The sequence below is a fragment of the Bombus fervidus genome, chromosome 8 (assembly GCF_041682495.2).
Source record: "Bombus fervidus isolate BK054 chromosome 8, iyBomFerv1, whole genome shotgun sequence".
NCBI classification, from domain to species: domain Eukaryota; kingdom Metazoa; phylum Arthropoda; class Insecta; order Hymenoptera; family Apidae; genus Bombus; species Bombus fervidus.
The window spans coordinates 14,212,259-14,233,186 of NC_091524.1; the positions used below are offsets into that span (position 1 = coordinate 14,212,259).

General features: G+C 37.1%; 1 protein-coding gene across 1 annotated transcript in view; it reads right to left on the bottom strand.

The window, feature by feature from the left end:
* Positions 1 to 2,149: 2,149 nt before the first annotated feature.
* Positions 2,150 to 20,928, bottom strand: part of LOC139990282 (uncharacterized) — a 35,943-nt gene continuing 17,164 nt past the window's right edge. Inside the window, exons 25-28 of the mRNA XM_072009404.1 lie at positions 19,705 to 19,984; positions 19,095 to 19,244; positions 4,038 to 12,609; positions 2,150 to 3,295 (exon numbers count right to left, since the gene is read on the bottom strand). Coding sequence (XP_071865505.1) covers positions 4,052 to 12,609; positions 19,095 to 19,244; positions 19,705 to 19,984 — 8,988 coding nt within the window. The 3' untranslated portion in view covers positions 2,150 to 3,295; positions 4,038 to 4,051. The remainder of the gene's footprint in view (positions 3,296 to 4,037; positions 12,610 to 19,094; positions 19,245 to 19,704; positions 19,985 to 20,928) is intronic.

Sequence of the window (20,928 nt, forward strand, 5' to 3'; positions counted from 1 at the left end):
TATAGAAACCACAAAAAAAAAAATAGAATTTTTTTCTTACATTCAATGTACTTGTTTCATCATTGCATAACATTGAAAACATTTGGCAATTATTAACAAAGCAGCTCACCAATTTCGATGATTTCTGAATATGTTCTAGATATCGACATTTTGAACAACTTTTCCCTATGCGTATAACTCCCACTCGGCCTTAGTTCCTGAAATATACATCGGCAAAAAGATTGTCGGTATCGCTACAGTGAATTGCGCGTGTAATTGTGCGTGTAATTGTGCGTGCAATTGTGCATCCGTGACGCTCTACGCGTAAGTGTCGCCGGCAGCCTTGAGGCGGGCGAGTACAATAACCGAACCAACAAATACAAAAACCAACCGAAGCCTAGCTCTTGTCTTTTGTTTATAATGCGAATGTATAATGTTCAAAATGTTAATTTCCACGACATATTTAAAAATCATCGAAATCGGCGAGGTGAGCCCTTTATAGATATATTTTTTATACGAAATTTTATGACAAAGTATTTGAATGGATTAGAAAATTGGAAGCTTTAAAATTCCTGAATTATTCTTTCTTTTACGTATGCAACAGGTTTAGATACTCGTTGTTCAAAGTATGTTTAGAATGCGGGATGTCAAGCGTTTAAACGGCATTGTTAACTTGAATATATGCATTGCAGCAGATTGTTCCGCAGATAAAATTTATAAATAGTTTTATGTGCTTACTTAGGTATACGCAAGTATCGTACAGGATGTTACAGAGAAAAAGTTACAAGATTTTGCGAATTTATAGTAATCGTCGTTCCTGTTTTGCGCAGAATCAATTTGAAAGTTACAAAATATTTAAAAGTTAAAGAGTATTGTACTTTTTCTTTAAGCGTGCGAAAAGCTAATCTAAACAGGGTGATTCAAAATATATCTGCTGTATGTATTTAAAAGTAGAGTGAAACGACTTACGATTAGGTAAATGGGATTATACAATTCCAAGTAGGATAGATTATAATTTTTGTTATGTTTATTTTTTACGAAATTACAAGATTCCAAGTTACAAAAATGTCAGAATACATTCAATTGCCTAAAATCTTATGGTTTTCAAATGATCCTAAGTATAAAAAAATCACATCTTTCCGATTCATATTTATGTTCATGTTAGGTAAAACAATGTGAGAATTTAACAAAGTTCGTAATTCACTCCGTTTGCTAGAATACTTGATACTTACTTACTACAAAAGACGCTCCAAGTTAACGAACTTCGATACATCATTTAATGAAACGATGAAATAGCGTAACACGCATACAATCGCATAAATAATCTCCGAGGAACATAAATATCGACAGTCTTGTGATTTTTATCATTATCTTTGATATTATGCACTCTCGATATGTCGGTGTATACCATAAGCGAGTACGTCAGGCTAAAGAGTATCAACATCGAGTATGTTGTGAATCATGCTTAAGGAAATAAATATAAAAATTGTGTAACGATTGATTTCTGCTGAAACTAATATGGATAAAAATTATATTTAGAAATCAAGTTAAAAATAATAGAGCCATTAATCGTTATAGTAATGAAACTATAGCTATTATTAGGAAGTTAGTGTAAGTAGTATTATCCTATAATACTATTCTACAGTAGAAATATCCCATTTGGGTCTAGACGCTCCAACCGTACAATAGTTTGCATAGTTTCTATATTTAATACAATTAGTTGTCAAATACTTTCTCTTATTCATTTTCTAAATGATACAACAAAATGACTTGCTAATGTTATATAACAAAATTAAGAAATATATTCTTAAAATTTTATAAATTTCAAATTTATGTTTTTGTTTCTTCTTTTCTTCATTTTTTTTCTTTTTTTTTTTTTTTTTGTCAATCACATGCAACAGATATTGTTATGAATTTTAGAGGCAAGTAAGTTACTTTCATTATTTTGCTTTTTTATTTCGTTTCACTTTTTAGCTATCAATCAGTTTTTGTTAATTCGTAGCTCTTTAAAATCGTGAAATCATATTCACAGACATACCTATAGAAAATACAAAAACATATGTATGTATGTAGCGTGCGAGACAGGTGAGAGAAGACGTACGAATGCTTCTAAGAACGATGATTTATTTTTAAATAAAGGATGCAAGGAACTACCGAAAAAAGGCCTTCGTGAATGTTCAATGTATTTTGTATTTCTTCATTGTTTTCTTCATTTTATTTTACAATATTTTGTTATTTGCGCGTATGATCTTGCGTTTATTAATTAGCTTACGTATAGACAAAGTTATTGCTCTATTATAATTGAAGTTCTATCAAGTATGTTATCCAAGCAACTATCGATTGCGATGAATATTGGGGTTTCAATAAATGATGATATTATTTGGTTCATATAGATTTATATTTTCATCGATGAAGAAAGAAACAGATTATGAAGACAAATGAAAGACATCGTTAAAATTTTGTCGTAACATAAAATTCGCATGACCGATAAAATACATCAAATTTATCGTCAGCAAATAGATGAAAGCAAAATCTCGTAATTGTTTAAAATTTCGCATACAAAAAATGTCTACAACATTTGCACATATGCATCATATATTACGTAGAGAATGCATTCTCTCGATAGTTTTCTCCTAAAACCTTAAATATTACGGTTCGTATATAAAATTTTCTATTTAATTAATATATTTGTTCTTTCGTGAACACTTGCAATTAAGATTAACGAGTATCAGAGCTCGTAAACGTTTCTGAAAATCAGTATGCAATATAAAGTGTTCATAATTGTCAACACCTTAAGAAAGCGTAGTCACAAAGACACGTTATAATCGAAAATTTACAAAACATGACATTTTATGTAAATAGTATTATCATACAAGTAGGACAATATGAATAACATTTAAAAGTACAATTTTGCAATAAAAACTTAATTACTACAAACAAACGTGAACAACGAAGCAAGATATTGGTAATTATTTAAACAAGTAAATCGAAAGCAATTACATTCTAGTACGGATTTAATATGAAATAAGTAAGCGTCATTCGTATTCCTATCTCATTTTCATAACAATCCTATATTTTAAAGATCATAACTATTCGACTTAAGCATCGTAAAACAAGTTACGTATTCTTATAAAACATGGCATAAAATAAAGGTAAATGCATTAATATCTTGCGTATGCACAGCGCGCAAGTATTTCTTTAGTACATCATTTTTCATATTATGCTGTATACGTAAAGCATTTGAACTGGCTCGATAATACATCGTTGTAGCCTTAAGAACCAATGTTGTAACAAATTCACTTTGATGGTCCACTATCTGTAACGAGATAACGAGTTTAATATTCAAGTGCACGATATGTAACGAGCAACGTCTATGGATATAGGATACACTACGATAGAAGGACAAATTTTCTCGAATATTTTTCATTGCAGATCGTCCATAAGAAGCGTAGCTGAATGTTATTAAAAACGATTCTATCTCTTTACATAGGAAAAAACCGAGTCTTCGAATGATACGTGAAGTATAAAAAAAAAAAAAAAACAAAAAAGAACGAGCTGCATCGAGCTATTGTCCGAAAGAATTATAGGCATCAAAGTAAAAATTTCGTAGCGTTCGGATATTAAAATTACTTAATTAAAAAACAAGCCTTTCGAATTTTTCAGAATGTTTTAAGGATCTTCGACAGATCTAAGACAGTCGTTCTTCGATAATAATTAGTGATTGATAATAATTAGTTCGAATAATCATACGAAATTGGCCACTATAACGTGACGACGAAGTTTAACGGAACTAAGCGAATGAATAAAAATCATTCGTATACTTCTTTTTATTATCGAACCAATTATCCGATATTTCGACGAGCAACAGTCGCGATAAAAATTTAGCATAGCTCTGTGTGGCTAATGTTAGTTGTACACTTATGTAGCGAGCGTTATTACCGCGCCAAGGATTAGAATTCGCGCAATTTTATCGACGATGAGGCAAAGTAAAGGGCTACGGTAGAACCATAACGTCGGTGACTACGTTGTCGAACATAATCTTTTCGTATGATACGTACCTACGAAAATATTCCTATGTATTAGTGCTTGGTGTTGTCCTCATTTTATCACTTTTATCGGTGTCCACCGTTTCTGACCTTTGCTCTAGAGAATTGTCCGACGTCACGCCATCCGAATGATCATCTTCGTTGCCTGGCCTCTCACGACTTTCAGCATCTTGTGGTTCCAACAGAGGCATATCCAGAGAATCCGAAGAAATACGCCTAACGCTGCTTGCATGTTCCGCCACGTCCGACTGCATTTCCTTCGCGTCTCGCACGTTGTTCAACGAGTCAGAACTTAACGAAGGAAAGTCTAGCGTGGTTTTCATTTCTAACGAATCGGAGCTTCGACATAACGGGTGATGCTTTTTATCCATATTATCTTCCAGCTCGAGAGAATCCGTACTCGTTTCCATAACGTTGCTCTCCCTTTGGAGAGGTAGTACGGTTTCCGGTTCCTCTGGCTTCGAGATAGATTGCGCACCAGCCTGAGTTCCCATTTTCTCAACGTCCGTAATTTCGATTTGCGAAATGTCCTCCGTCGTGTCATCCTGCCGATCGAATTTTTCCACGTTCGACTGAGCTATTCGTATGATCTCGTCGATCTCTTTTATTCTCTTCTCGTAATCGTCCGATCCCGACGTGCTTGCGTTGAACGAGCCAGCTGTACTTGTATCGATCCTCGTTCGCGGTAGACTTTCCAATTTGTACCTGTTCTCGGGGCTTTCGTGTTCCAGCAAGTCCTCTTCCTCTCTGGCGCGCAATTCGATCAAGTGCGCTTCCCTGCACGCTTTCTCCAATCCCTCGAAATCCTTCAACGAGGACAGTGAAATATCGTCACCGTGACCGGATCGGCTGGTCATGTACCTTCTTGGAAGACTACCGTTATTAACGGAATCGTGCGAACCGCATTGCAATCTTTTAGAATTTTCAGCAGCGACCGCGCTCTCCAAGTTTTCGAATTCTTGCAACGAGCTCAACGATACGTTATCGTGATCGGATGGTCTAGTGAAATACTTTTTACCCGTTAAGACGTCGTAATCGGGAGTACTTCCAAAGCTACCGCGCATACTACCCACGCTTCCTATCGACTCTTTGTGGCTACCTAAGCTTCCAAATCTACTACTGCCAGCTTCGAAGTCGGTAATCTCCTCCTCTTTGATATCTTCTAGAGGGCCTCGATCGTATTCGATATCGTAGACTCGAGGATCAGCATGAAATTGCATTTCTATCCATTTCTTCCCTCCTTCGTATTGCTCTTCGTCCGAATACGACTGCGAATACTGATCGTCGTTGGAAACTTGCGGTGGACTTTCTTCCGACTCGAAATCGAACAATTCGTTATTCTTCGATGTTTGACTGGTCGACACTTGCGAATCCTGCTTGTTTTCGGTTATAAGGTTTTCAAGATCCCGATCGTACTGTTTGCTACTCGCTTGCGGTATGGAACTAATACGTATACTTTTACCTTCGGAGTCGTATTCTTCGGCCTCTTTGCCGACTTCTTCTATAACTACAAAGTCGTCGATGATATCGGGCTTGTCAACCATCTCGAAGGAATCGCTATCCGGCGAATGACGGTCCGATTTCTCCTTTCCTACGACCGTTTCGATCGACACGGCCGATGTTGAGGACGTCGACATACTTGTCTGCTGTATCATCGATGGCGTGGACGTCTGCATGGACATTTCAGGACTTTCGCTGGATACTGCTGCCGCAACGTATTTTTGTTCTAGGAGCTCGGTCTCTGTCGTCGTCGTCGTCGGCACGTCCAACGTTACTTCCTCCGTGTCCTTTTCGGCTGTTCTCGCGTCGAAAGTTTCGCTCTCTACCTTTTCGAAGGATGGTTCGGCCTCGGACGTAGTTTGAGTCGAAATCACTTGAGTGCATACACTCTGTACACCGTCTTCGGAAACCCGCGATGTCATTATATCTACAGATTGAAGAGTACCGGGTGTCGTGATCAAGGTAGACGTAGCGAAATCAATTCCCTTGGCGTCTTTCGTCGTCGGTTCCTCCGTGGAATCAACCTCGAGGGCAGCGTTATCGAGGACCTGTGGGAAAATCATTTCGGAAGATCGTTTCATACGGCAAGGTATACTGCTGTAGATGTTGTCTATTGGTTCGTCGATCGGTATATCGCTGCCCGAAGAATCCGACTGTTCGGTGTGTTCTTCTTCCAGTGCACCGTCCAGACGTTCTTCCGCTTCTTCTTTCTCCGCATCAGTTTCAGAAGGCACCAACGTTTCCGACAATTCACTGGTACTGTCGATGCTGCCAAGGTGACCCGAACTCAAAGACGTCAGAGATTTCATAGACTCGCGCGAGCTCATCGTGGTGGCTGCGGTATGGTACTCCTGAGAGGTTGGTTTCGAAGAGGAAGAATGCTCGATAGACATCATCGCAGTTTCGTATTCCGAAGCCGTCGCAGAAGGTACGCCACAGGATTGCAAAGCCTCTACGTCGGAAGAACTAGGTCGGCTGCCACTACCGATCTCGTAATCGCAAGATTGGTAATTACTACTCTCGCCGGAACTAGAACCAAGATCCGCGTCGCTGTCAGACGCGACGCGTTTAGAACTTCTACCGGGTTTCTGCCGTCTTCTGAGTACCGGCCGTGGCAAAGCCAAAGAAGAACTTTCGTCTTTATTGTCTATGTCTGAGCCTGACCTGCTAGCTGGTACAGGGCTAGGATGTTCTTCTTCGTCGTCTTTCGTATCTTCGTGGACGGTAATCGCAGCAGTCTCTACGTCAGACTTTTCGGTTTTGATCACAGGTGTGTCTCCTTGTAGATGTATCGGTTCTTCGATACTACTAGAAGTAGATTCTTCTAATTCCATTTTACTTTCTGTACTATCTTTTGTTTCGTACGGCATCGACTTATCAATAGGAGATTCGCTCTTTACAGCTTCGGTATCTGATTCGTGCGGTTGTTGTTCAGGGAACGACGGTGTGTATAAAAATGGTAAATCGTTCGGAATGGATTCGGGTTGTAATTTAAATCGGAACTCTGAAGGGGAATCTTTAATTTGAATCACAGTTTCGCTATTTTCGCTTAATTCCTCTATCAGGTCTTGTTTCGCTGCTTCTAAAGATTCTTTCACTTCGGCTATTTCTTTTTTAACTACCTGATCTAGAACGGTTATAGCGTATCGTGCACTTAAATCGACGCTAGGGAGATCGTCTTTTTTTATTTTAAAGGCACAAGTGTCGGAAGGAACTGTCGTGGATCTTCCAGGCTTATCGTGTTTCTCCGTACCTTTCTCCATATGCCTTTTATAGTCGTCGCCTAAGGGTTTTATCTTCGACAGATAAGCTTCCGTCCATTCCTTTAATACGTCATCCACGCGTACCGGTTTCTCAGAGTCTGTTGTTTCTCGCGATACTTCTTCCGCGGGTTTCTCGCTCTCCTTTAACGAGCTCGTCGTTGTTTTTTCCAATTTCAGTTCGATTCCTGACTTTGAAAAGATTTCCTCGCGTTTACAAGTTTCGGTCACCGAAGACGCGTCTTCTTTAATCCTTTCCTCTCGAGTTTCTTCCTCCAAAGATTTCTCCGTCGTAGTTGCTGTTAGAACCTCGGTACGTTCTTTCGAAGCGGACTCGTCTACTTGTAAAACCTCTCGCTCTTCCGCTTCCACGATCCGTTCGCTAGATATTTCTCGTTGAATACTCTCAATATATTCTTTGATAGGCGTCTTCGCGTCGTATTCTCGCTGTAACGTGTCTACCAACTCCTGACAACTAACGTCCAATTTGTTTTCCACCAGTTCGCTTTCAAAATCTTGTTCGCTGACAGGAATCGCCGTTAATTTCGTTTCACCGACCGAGGAAGTCGTACTTTTATCGCGACCATTGTCCGCGACTGTCTCTTTCGTCGATTCTATCACGCTAATCTCTTCCGAAGATTTAGTACCGGATTCTTGTTCGTGATCCGTCGATCCATCCAACGAAGATAATCGTTCCTTTTTCTTCATCGATTCGTAAGCTTCCAACTCCTGGTTGAAGATCTGAGACGGTTGTAGCGTTTCTGATATTTCAATTTTCTCGTCACCGATCATCCAATCGACAGGTTTAATTTCAAGCCCGCGAACTTTCGGTTTCGGGGAGACCAGCGGAGGACTTTCGATTTCGAAGCTGTCCGCTCTTCTCGTACTTATCGTCGGAAGATCTTTCTGCATCGGGATAGGCTGAGAAGACTCCTGTACCAAGGAATAATCTATATTGGTATCCTCGGATACGGTACTAGGACTTATCGTTATATCCCGTTCTTGATCCATCTTATCGAACGAATCCATTTCGGCACTCTCGTGCAACGACGGAATTCCCCTGCTTGTCTGCTCGGATATTTTATGCTCGTCCATTTCTAAGGAAGGCACGTCAACGGAATCTTCTCTGGATTGACTGTCTACGCCAGGTTCGAGAATTTCCAGAACTCTGGCACCTGAAATTTCCGACACGATCTTATCCTGAGGCAAACTAACGTCACTCTGCAAATCTCTTTGTAATTCCACTTGACTGCTCGACTTGGTGAATCGTTGTTTCTCAGATTGTGGACTCGAGGTTGGTTTCGACACGCTTTCCAATTCGTTCGTATCGACGTCGATGGTTTCTTCGAAATCTATTTGCTCCGATATGCTGCTAGGGCTCATGGTAATGTCCCTATCTTGCAGTTTAGCCTGAAACGACGAAAGAGGAAAACTTTCTTCTTTTTCCTGCGGAGACGATTCTTCGTCTTTAGTTATATCTTCGCTCACGCTTATACTGTCTCTCGTTGAACTTTTGTCCAGGGATTCTTCCTGTATCGATGACCTCGGTCTCGGTGATTCCATTAAACTTTGATCGATTTTCATTCGCGCCGCTTGCTTGTCCATCGTTTTTCTCATGATACTTTCGAACTTGCGCGTCAAATCATCAGCCAATTTTTCGTGATCCGTTTCGACGCTTTCGCTTATAATTTGCTCTAGATATCCTTTGCTAAGTAGCTCTGCTTTCAAATCCGCTGCCGATTTTTCTTCGATTTCCCTTTCGATCGATTGAATCAAAGTCTCCGCTATGGTACGCGCCTCGATCTCTTTAAACTTTAACCGTTGCTTTTCCTCTAAACTTTCTCTCGGTGTTGTTGCTTGTTCTTCCGTTGCTTCGCTCGCTTCTTCTTCCTTCGATAAGTCTTTCTCCTCCGTTTTCCTCTCGCTTGGAACAAATTGAATAACGTCAAAACTTTCTTTACTTTCTTTGCGCGATTCTCCTTGCGCGAGCGTTTCGACGTGATCCGAGTCTGCAACTGGCTTCGATATCCTTTCCGTCGCCGGTTTCCCTTCCACCGTTTTCACCTCGTCCTTCTCGTCCCTTTTTTCACCGATATCTTTCTTTATCCGAATGGCTACGTCAGCATCGCTTTCCCTTAACAGGCTACTACCCGCCTCACGAGTCATAACTCCTTCCTTGTCGGATAACTTTTTGAACATCTCTTCCTTCTTCGTTTCGATTCTCGATTCGGAGGCAGCTGCGTCTATTATTTCTTGCGTATCCGTCAAATTCATCGACAACTTTTGAATCGCCGTTTTATCTAATTCCTCGTGTTTACTTTTCTTCTCCTCCAACGTCTCGGTTGGCGATTCTTTTTTTAATTGCGACTCGGACGATTTCTTCCTCTCCACGCGTTCCTTCTCCTCCAGCGTGATTACCTTGTCCCTACCATTGGAAATCTCCGAAGACACCACTTCTTTCTTTTCCGTCATCGTGGAAGTTTTATGATCGATCTTCGAAGTGACGGTCGCGAATTCGCCCTTTGCGCTTTCCATATCCTCGAACATTTTGAAAGCTTCTTGTGGATCGGTGAAAGATTTGGAAAACGTTTGCGTTTCGCTCTTTGTAGTTAGATGCTCCTCCAATTTCGAAGTCACCTCTTCGCTCGATTTCTTTTCCGTTATCGTATACGATTCGCTTTCTTTCTTAACATGCGTATCCTTCTTTCCAGCTTTATCCGATGTTGGCTTGACATCTATAACGCGTTTGGGAATTCGAGATTCGAACTCTTTCTTTTTAGTCGTCGGCGAAATTTCTTGTTCCTCTGTGATTAATTCCTTGTCGCTTTCCAGTTTACTCGCGAGCTGTTTCACTTCCGTTATACTCTTCGGTTTCGTTTCCTTTTGTATCTTGTCCTTATCTATTTTCGCCGTGGAAACAGGAATACGCGACTCGAATTCTTTCCTAACGTGCTTCGTTTCCATCTCGGTTACTGTCTTCTTATCGAGCGTAATTTCTTCTTTCTCCTCTTTTCTCGATTCCTCTCTTTTTTCTTTAATTTTTCCGTCTTCGACCTCTCGGATCGATTCCGCAACAGGAGATACTTGCTCCGATTTTTCTTGTTCCATCGACGTTATCTCCTTCTTGATCTTATCCTCGAGTTCGACTTCCGTCGCTCTTTCCCCTTCCAGAAATTTTTGCATCTCTTTTCTAATATCGCTCGTAAACGTAATTTCTGGCGTAACTTCGCTGATAGATTCCACTTCGTAGACACTTTTCGTTTCGATTTTACTTTCGGGAAGTTGAACCAGCGCGGCAGCTAAAGCCTCGCTTCCTCCTTCTACTTGAACCGATTTTAATACCTGTTCTTGAACCAGAGTACCATCTTTCTGTACCTTGTAGATGATGGTAGTTTCTTCCGTTATAATACGTCTTCCAGTCGATTTTTCTTTAACGACATCTTCCTCCTTTATCTCCGGCGTTTTAACTCTTTCCCGTACGATTATATCCGTAACAACTTTTTCACTTTCTTTTTTCTCTTCTTCCGCGTGTTTAACAACCTCGTCTCGCACCTCTTTCCTTTTCGTCTCTCTTTCCGTGATTGTAACCTCGCGTTGTAATTTTCTTTCCACCGGAGCTTCTCTTATCGCGTGCAATTCCTCCTCTTTTTCTCGCGTGTCAGTTATTTTCTTCTCTTCCATTTCTTTCTCCTCGATATCCTTTACTTTTTCCTCGCCACCTATTTCTACGGTAACTTTCTCCATCGTTTCTTGTTTATCTTCCTTCTTCTCTTTCGTACTCTCTTCCTTCGCGGTTACTTCCGCGACCTCTTGTTCTTCCACCGTTTCTTCTTTGTATTCCTCCTTCTCCTGTGTACTCTCTTTCTCTGCAGCTACTTCTGCGATAGCTTCCTCCTGTTCCTCGATCGCTTCTTCTTCGTATTCTTCCTTTTCTTTCGTACTGTCTTCCTCTACAGTTACCTCCGCGATCACGTCCTCCTGCTCTCCTCGTTTCTGTCGTTTTGGACTTTGCTCGGCACTTTCTTGCGAAATTACTTCGCCAACAATTTCACGCTTTTCCTTTCGTTCCTCCTCTATACTTTCTTTTATTCTTTCTCCTTCTGTACCTATTTCGACCCTCTCTCTTATATCTTCTTCCCTTGTCGTTAATTCGCTTGGTTCTTCCACTTTTTCTTTTGCTTCTACTCTTTCCTTTATGCTTTCTCGTGGCACGCTTACTTCCACAGATTCCACAACATCCTTATGTTTCTCTTCTATGTCCTTCATTTCCTTCGCGCTTAATTCCATAATTGACTGTTTTATATCTTCTTTCTCTACCTTTACATCTTTTACAATATCTCGTACAGGTACTTCGGTGATAACAATCGTTTCGTGTTCCTGCTTCGTAACACGTTCAACTTTTAATTCGACTAATTGATCTTCCACCATCGCGGCACTTTCTTCTGTCTTCTGCGTCGTATCGAGCGATTTCTCTTCGGTCAGCGTCGATGGCTCCGCCGCTTTTTCCATATGCTTATCCTTCGTTTCTAGAGGTTGCACAGAAGGCGCGGCATCTATCTTCTCGATATCTTCCTTCGATCTTTCGGGTTTACCTTCTTTTTCAGTCGTTTCATCGAGTTTCGCTTTGGCTAATTCTATTTTAGCACTTACATCCGCGTAAGTTGGTTTACTCTCGTCTTTTTCTTTCTCATCTTCAGAAGACAATTTCATTGTTTCTTTCGTTTCCTTCCTCTCGACCTCTTTCCGCTCTTCCGTTTGCAAGCTAACAATTTCTCTCCTTTCTTCCACCTTTGTGACTTGCTTCAATTCGGTTACGTACTTCTCATCTTTGTCTAACTTTTCTTTCTCACTTATCTTGGCTTTTGTTACCTTCTCTTTCTCGGACTTTAACGAGTCTTGCTGAAGCAACTTAGACGGAATTTTCGTGGTTTCTTTCTGTATCTGTTCCTCGAAATACTGAGCCTTCTCCGCTACCGAACACTCGGAAATATCAGGTACGTTCAAATCTTCCAACGTTTCAGACTTGTCCATCTGTTGGACGATATCTGCCGTGTCCTCTGTCGTGATATTCTGTATATACTCACTGTCGCTTTCGTTTATCGTTAACTGCGACGTTCTCGATATTTCGGACTCCGATCGTTGATAACTTTCTCGTTTCCTCGAGATATCCTCCCAGAATTTTCTCTTCTCCGAATAGGTTTGTCTCTCGACACTGGGCGACAAGTCTTGCTCTTGTCCGACTACTTTACTGGGATAACTAGCATCTACAGATTCTAAGGAACAAGCCGCTTTTTGCGCAAGGAATTCGTGGATAGTAACAGCATCTAGAACAACCAAGAATTATGCTCACATTACTTTTTATTAGGTAAATACATATGCACGAAATACATTGCGTATATTTACAGTTTCGCATATAACTCTTAAAGGATTACACGATCAAACTTTCACAAACATAACGCGTAAACACGATTTTTATACTTTATAGAGTTCTTTTTAAAACGTTATTAGACACAACGCTATCGTAAACTCTGTTACTGTACATATAACAATTTCTTTTTAAAAACAAATACAATTTCAAAAATAAATTTCGTCACCGAGCTATCGTTAATCTCTTTAAACTTGTAACATGCACACAGTACATAAGCATTGATATGCATATAACTCTAAATCCCTTTATAAACTATAATTGCTTTTCTCTATTAATATCCTTCGAGACTTAAAATTAATATCCCATACGGTTGTCTATGATAATGTTGAGGACGGCAGTTTTGTCTGCAATTATAAGTACAGAAGTATGCGTTAATACTAAGTGATAACAATCAAGCGGAAATATTTTCTATCGATAAATTCTTGTAACGCGCGTCTAAGTGTAATTCGTATTTTTATATTATCACGATGACTTTCTGCGTCGATGTTCGTTCTCCAAACGAAGCTCGCGTGAATCGAGCCAAATTTCTAATTATACCTAATTACGTTACACCAATACGTTAAACTTCGAGTAAAAATAACAGAAATTGTACTCAAAGCATGGTGCAAAAGAGAAAGAAAAGTTTGCATAGTAAATTCATTTTACGAACACGATAAAGATGAGAATAGTTTGTCGAAAATAAAAGACACGAATCGTCGATGTTTTCTGACCTAAAATAATACGCAGAGATCTTCATCCTAGTTTCTCGTCTGAATCGAATAAATTTCCAAAAATGATATACAAATATTTCGAGAAGATTTCTATGTAAAATAAATGTTGAAAATAATGCTCGATATTTTCTGACCTAAAATAATACGCAGAGATCTTCATCTTAGTTTCTCGTCTGAATTATTACATTTATATATGTGTAAGATTATAAAAATGTTTTCCACCAGCATCGAATAAATTTCCAAAAATGATATACAGATATTTCGAGAAGATTTCTATGCAAAATAAATGTTGAAAATAATGCTCGATGTTTTCTGATCTAAAATAATACGCAGAGATCTTCATCCTAGTTTCTCGTCTGAATCGAATAAATTTTCAAAAATGATATACAGATATTTCGAGAAGATTTCTATGCAAAATAAATGTTGAAAATAATGCTCGATATTTTCTGACCTAAAATAATACGCATAGATTTTCATCTTAATTTCTCGTCTGAATTATTACATTTATATAAGATTATAAAAATATGTTCTCCACCAGCATCGAATAAATTTTCAAAAATGATATACAGATATTTCGAGAAGATTTCTATGCAAAATAAATGTTGAAAATAATGCTCGATATTTTCTGACCTAAAATAATACGCAGAAATCTTCATCTTAGTTTCTCGTCTGAATTATTACATATATATATGTGTAAGATTATAAAAATGTTTTCCACCAACATCGAATAAATTTTTAAAAATGATATACAGATATTTCGAGAAGATTTCTATGCAAAATAAATGTTGAAAATAATGCTCGATATTTTCTGACCTAAAATAATACGCATAGATCTTCATCTTAATTTCTCGTCTGAATTATTACATTTATATAAGATTATAAAAATATGTTTTCCACCAGCATCGAATAAATTTTCAAAAATGATATACAGATATTTCGAGAAGATTTCTATGCAAAATAAATGTTGAAAATAATGCTCGATATTTTCTGACCTAAAATAATACGCAGAAATCTTCATCTTAGTTTCTCGTCTGAATTATTACATATATATATGTGTAAGATTATAAAAATGTTTTCCACCAACATCGAATAAATTTTTAAAAATGATATACAGATATTTCGAGAAGATTTCTATGCAAAATAAATGTTGAAAATAATGCTCGATATTTTCTGACCTAAAATAATACGCATAGATCTTCATCTTAATTTCTCGTCTGAATTATTACATTTATATAAGATTATAAAAATATGTTTTCCACCAGCATCGAATAAATTTTCAAAAATGATATACAGATATTTCGAGAAGATTTCTATGCAAAATAAATGTTGAAAATAATGCTCGATATTTTCTGACCTAAAATAATACGCATAGATCTTCATCTTAATTTCTCGTCTGAATTATTACATTTATATAAGATTATAAAAATATGTTTTCCACCAGCATCGAATAAATTTTCAAAAACGATATACAGATATTTCGAGAAGATTTCTATGCAAAATAAATGTTGAAAATAATGCTCGATATTTTCTGACCTAAAATAATACGCAGAGATCTTCATCTTAGTTTCTCGTCTGAATTATTACATTTATATAAGATTATAAAAATATGTTCTCCACTAACATCGAATAAATTTTCAAAAATGATATACAGATATTTCGAGAAGATTTCTATGCAAAATAAATGTTGAAAATAATGCTCGATATTTTCTGACCTAAAATAATACGCAGAGATCTTCATCTTAGGTTCTCGTCTGAATTATTACATTTATATATGTGTAAGATTATAAAAATATGTTCTCCACCAGCATCGAATAAATTTTCAAAAATGATATACAGATATTTCGAGAAGATTTCTATGCAAAATAAATGTTGAAAATAATGCTCGATATTTTCTGACCTAAAATAATACGCATAGATCTTCATCTTAATTTCTCGTCTGAATTATTACATTTATATAAGATTATAAAAATATGTTTTCCACCAGCATCGAATAAATTTTCAAAAACGATATACAGATATTTCGAGAAGATTTCTATGCAAAATAAATGTTGAAAATAATGCTCGATATTTTCTGACCTAAAATAATACGCAGAGATCTTCATCTTAGTTTCTCGTCTGAATTATTACATTTATATAAGATTATAAAAATATGTTCTCCACTAACATCGAATAAATTTTCAAAAATGATATACAGATATTTCGAGAAGATTTCTATGCAAAATAAATGTTGAAAATAATGCTCGATATTTTCTGACCTAAAATAATACGCAGAGATCTTCATCTTAGGTTCTCGTCTGAATTATTACATTTATATATGTGTAAGATTATAAAAATATGTTCTCCACCAGCATCGAATAAATTTTCAAAAATGATATACAGATATTTCGAGAAGATTTCTATGCAAAATAAATGTTGAAAATAATGCTCGATATTTTCTGACCTAAAATAATACGCATAGATCTTCATCTTAATTTCTCGTCTGAATTATTACATTTATATAAGATTATAAAAATATGTTCTCCACCAGCATCGAATAAATTTTCAAAAATGATATACAGATATTTCGAGAAGATTTCTATGTAAAATAAATGTTGAAAATCTTATAACAGAAAGCTTTTGTTACTTTTTGACTCTGGAATCTAGTCGTTGAATATGTGTTTACTGTATAAGTAATGATCGAATGCATAATTACAACGACGAAGTTGAATCAACGCGTTAATATCTTCAAAAGGTAGCGATAAAAGTAGATCGTGCGAAAATATTTACATTGCTAAAGTAAAAAGAAATTTCCAAAGTGTGGACGTAAAATATGGTATATCGTTAAAACTAAAAATTAGATTATTTTCTAAATTATCTTGCGAGGTGTGTGATTAAAGTAGAAAAATATTAAAAATCCGAGATTCGTAGAAAAAATTAAAATATCGAAGAAATGAGACGTTAAAGTACGTTTTTATAGTACGACATTCTTTTAAACCAACATATTCAACGTTATAATAAAAGACGTACTTTTATAGCTCGAAAGTAAAGATAACGATTAAGAATAAACTTACACGATGCAGTTACTTTGTAAACGTATAGAATAAGACTCTATATTTAACTCGTCGTAGAATTATTACAATCGATTAAGCTTCGAATATTTTGGCAAACGATATAACGGTTCTCGTTTCCGTTTGTTACTTTGTTCTACGCAAATCAACGAAAGACATAATATACGTAATTAAATAATTTTAAACGATATCAAAATATATATGAGCGAAAGTTTAACATATTCCTACGTATATTCTCTCATTTGATTTAAATTTAAAATATTTTTAATTCAATATGCAGTACGAAATAAGCCCATTTGTCGAACAAAATGTAATAATATTTGATTCTACTCTGAACAAAGGTATATAATCGATAAGATTATTCAAACGATTTCCAGGAGAGTCCAACCTCACGGTCAGTGACGAGTAAAATCCATCGTAACTCACAGAATATTCCAAATTCCTCGATAAACATTATGTTTAACGTAATATCGAGTCATACGATATTTACTGTATATGTCTCATAATTGTATAACATATATAGCAATATTATAACGAGTAAAGAGTGGATAACATAAGGGACAATATGCAGTGCATTCTTGCAATACATTCGATACGCAATTGATGAAACTAGATTTAATGTATATCAGATTTTTACCAGAGTTTAAACAGCACGATATTTCTCGCTAGAAAGCGTATTCTCCGTATTCGTGTCCTTACCATCGACGCATTTCAAATAAATTTATTCGTTCGGATCGACTTCTTCGATGTCCGTATGACAATCGCTAATCGAGTCATCGCCAATGTCTTTCACGGTTAACGTTTTCTCCATTTTATCGATATTTCTCATAATAATTTGAGACGCTGCCAGAACGTCCAAATCTTCGAGTAACTCTTTCTGACTGCAACAGGCTTCTCGCGTATCTTCCTCCTCGGATATATCCATATCTTCCTCGTCGGTATTCGACATAACCAGGATATCTGGCATGCTACTGTCCAGCCTGTTTCGCGGCTCTTCCTCTCGATACATTTTATTTCGCACTTCTACGGAAAATGGCCCGTCACCTTCCTTCGTCGTTATCGTTTCTCCGCTATAGTCGCAAAATATATCGGACCTCGGTTTTACGTAAATCGTCGAGTGTACTTCGTCTTCGCCTTCGAAATCCTCGAGATCCGTATCACCTTGACACGGAGTTTTGGCAACCTTAAGGTTACTCCGATCCTCCTTTCGTTCGTTTTCTGGTTCGCTCGGATAAATTTCGTCAACGTCCGTAAGGTTTTCGATGAAATTATTCAGCCGAGACGAGCCTTTGTCATCGGGTGACAAAATCTTGGAGCCTTCGGCCTCCACATCGTCCGATGTTATAGAAATAATCGGTCCTTGTCGTTCGTCCGTCGTATGACTCAATGATCTGATTTGAGAATTAATGGACGTTAACTCTCCTTCAGAATCGGTGTCGGAGAAATGTAACGACGTATTGTTGATCATAGCGTTCAGTTTTCTACGAGTCGATCTCAATTTACGCTTTACTTTCGCGCCTGTGACGCTTTCTTTCGATTTCGAAGGACTCGAGTTTCCATCGACCATCTGCGAACGTTCTACGGTCTTTCCTGCATTTTTCCCCATCTCTGACCGATCATTAACTCGATTAGGATCTACAGAATCTGTACCGGCTACGATCTTATCGATGGATAATCCCTTCTCGTTCGTAGATTCTAACGTGCAATTTTCCTCCTGTTTATCGCTCGATTCTTCCATGACGGGAAGCGACTCTCGGCAATAAGTTTCTTTCTTGGTCGTTTTTAGACTTAGCGCGTAGATCTTAAGTGCAAATTACTAAAGAACTTAAAAAAACCTGAAACTGAAAATTGCGAAAGAAAGAGGAAATTAATGCTCAAAACGAACAAAAATACGAGAATAATATAAAACTGGCGTGTGTTATGGACAAACAAGGTAAAATCAAAAGAGTGTAACAGATACTTAAGTACACTGGATTTAAATAAAATAAACTCACATGCGTAAAATTGCGGTAGGGCGATACTCGAAAGAAGATAACTTTTAAAGATACTGCTTCCAGTAGTGGTTCGAATCAAACTAAACAAGCTTCGTCATAGCTACGTCGAGCGTTTGTTGATACTGTTACGCGTAATTAAATTAAAGAAGCCTCACTCAACGGTCGAGCCATAAGCAGATTAACTTTTCCTCTTAAATGAAAATAGAATTACAGTGGAATTTTGTTACCGTATGGAGCGTAATTGTTTTGAAAATAACTTGTCTTTTTCAATGTAATAGCAAATTCACCTAAATTAGCATAAAAGTCGATCGTCGTTTGTTTCATTGCGGTCGTTAAAACAATTTGCATGTTAAAAATACATAATTCCTTGTCATATTTCAATATACATATATATATATATATACGTATACATACATACATATATATATATAGATTTCCTTTCTTTGCACCTTGCATTTGAATATTCGACGACACCACTTGGTGTCTTAGAAACCACGTCTCATTGTGATTTATAATTTTTATACACCGTTACAACAAAGTAGAGGATACTATATTTCAAATTTTCCTTCGTCGCTCTAACATTTACCATTTGTCTAATATAAAGTGAATAGATAGAAATGAATATCATACCTGTTCGTTCTTTTTGTAAGGTGTCGGTAATAAATTTCTGTTCGGAAGGCGAAGTATCTTTAGGTTCGTCGCCTTTTTCTTTTTGTTCCATCTTGTATTTCGATTCGTAAGAATCCAATTTTTGATCGATAATATTTGAATCTTCGTAATCTATAATGAAAGAACGAACGACGTGATTAAATATGCACACGTACGAGGATCATCGAGGTCCGGCGCAAGAGGAAGCTACACGTCACAGCAGTAACGTCGTTTATTAGGGAAAGTTGTGTTTTGATAAAAATCGCGTAATTAAGACTACTACGTCTTTACTTGAGCTTATTAATACGAAGGTAGCGTATCCGAGGAAATGTTTCATTCTTTATTCTATTTCCTATATGCTCGAGTGTGAAAATTTGATTAAAGAGAAGATAACTACGTGGAAGTTACTTTACGTTTATAAACATTCGCGGTAAAAGCAGGAATTCTCTTACGTAGTTATCAATTAAGGGATAATAACTAAACACCAAGAGATTTCAGAATTAATAAAGATCTCGCTTTTCGATCTTCTGTGAGATAAATCCCTTTTGCACCGGACCTCTTGTCCGACGTTAAAACATTCAACGGATTTTACCTTTCAATTTCTTCTGTACTTCCACTTTAGTTGTTATTTCCGGTAGAACGATATTTAATACGCAAATTGGTTGTTGGGGTGGCTCTCCTTTCGCAACTTTTGGTTCTCGCATAAACAGCATCCTGGCGACTGGATCTAACAACGGATCTTTCACTTTTACGTGAAAAGATAAACGATTCTGACGAAACGCTTTGAACGTAAATTTCAATTGTACACCCGATTTCGTCACAGGTACTAAATTCCCACTGAATTCGATATAAAGATCTTTCCCATCGAGCGCCTACGAAAGAAATATACTCGTTAATACGTTTCTATAAAGATTACGTATATTCTTACGCTATCTTACAGCGAGCTCTTTTATACGTGTACATCAAATTTAATAAGCTCTATCGGGTAATAAGAAGATATCGTCTTCGCGAAGAACAAACGACACGCAAACGCGTCGCATTGATCTACTGGAGACTGACATTTGAAATAAAAAATCAGCTTGTTCTTTCTCGTAAAATTATCACTTTTTCGGTCGTGCCACTTATTCAATAACATCATATTGGTAAACTCGGGTTGCTGCTCCTTCATTGTCTTTTTTCGTTTTTTTCTTCTCCTTCTTGGTTGATGATCTTGATAATTAGTAATTAGTAATCAAACAATAATCGTATTTTGAAATCATTTTCTTTGGTCGAATTTATATCGAATACGTATTTTATTTGTCATTAGTCGTCAGTAGGAGGCTCAAACGCCACTCGTTATTACTGCAATTAATTCATACAAAGAAATCGTCAACTAACATAGGTGCAACTTTAACTGGGCAAAAGTATGATTATTCATCCAGCAACATTGCAAAAGCAAATTATTTTCGTCCGTGTGAATGTTGGTATTTTTCAGAAAAAATAATATTTAAAAAATAGAAGTAATTAAAAACATAAATCTTAAATCTAAATCGCAGATGATACGTCTCCTTTTCTTCAAGATTCTTGAACCGTACCAAGATTATTTCAACATTGTTGCTAGTACAAGAATCGTGTTGCTGGTCACGAACAAAAAATTTGTCGCTTTTAGAATATAAATCTGTACAAAATATCCTCTGCCAACTATTCGTCGATTATTCGTTATTGCTAAAATAAAACTTATTCTATCTCAAAGAGGACGTCTTGCGACAATGACAGAGAGAAGCCACAAAAGAATTAATTTTCACTGCTACGAAATTTCGCTTATTTCATCTTGAAC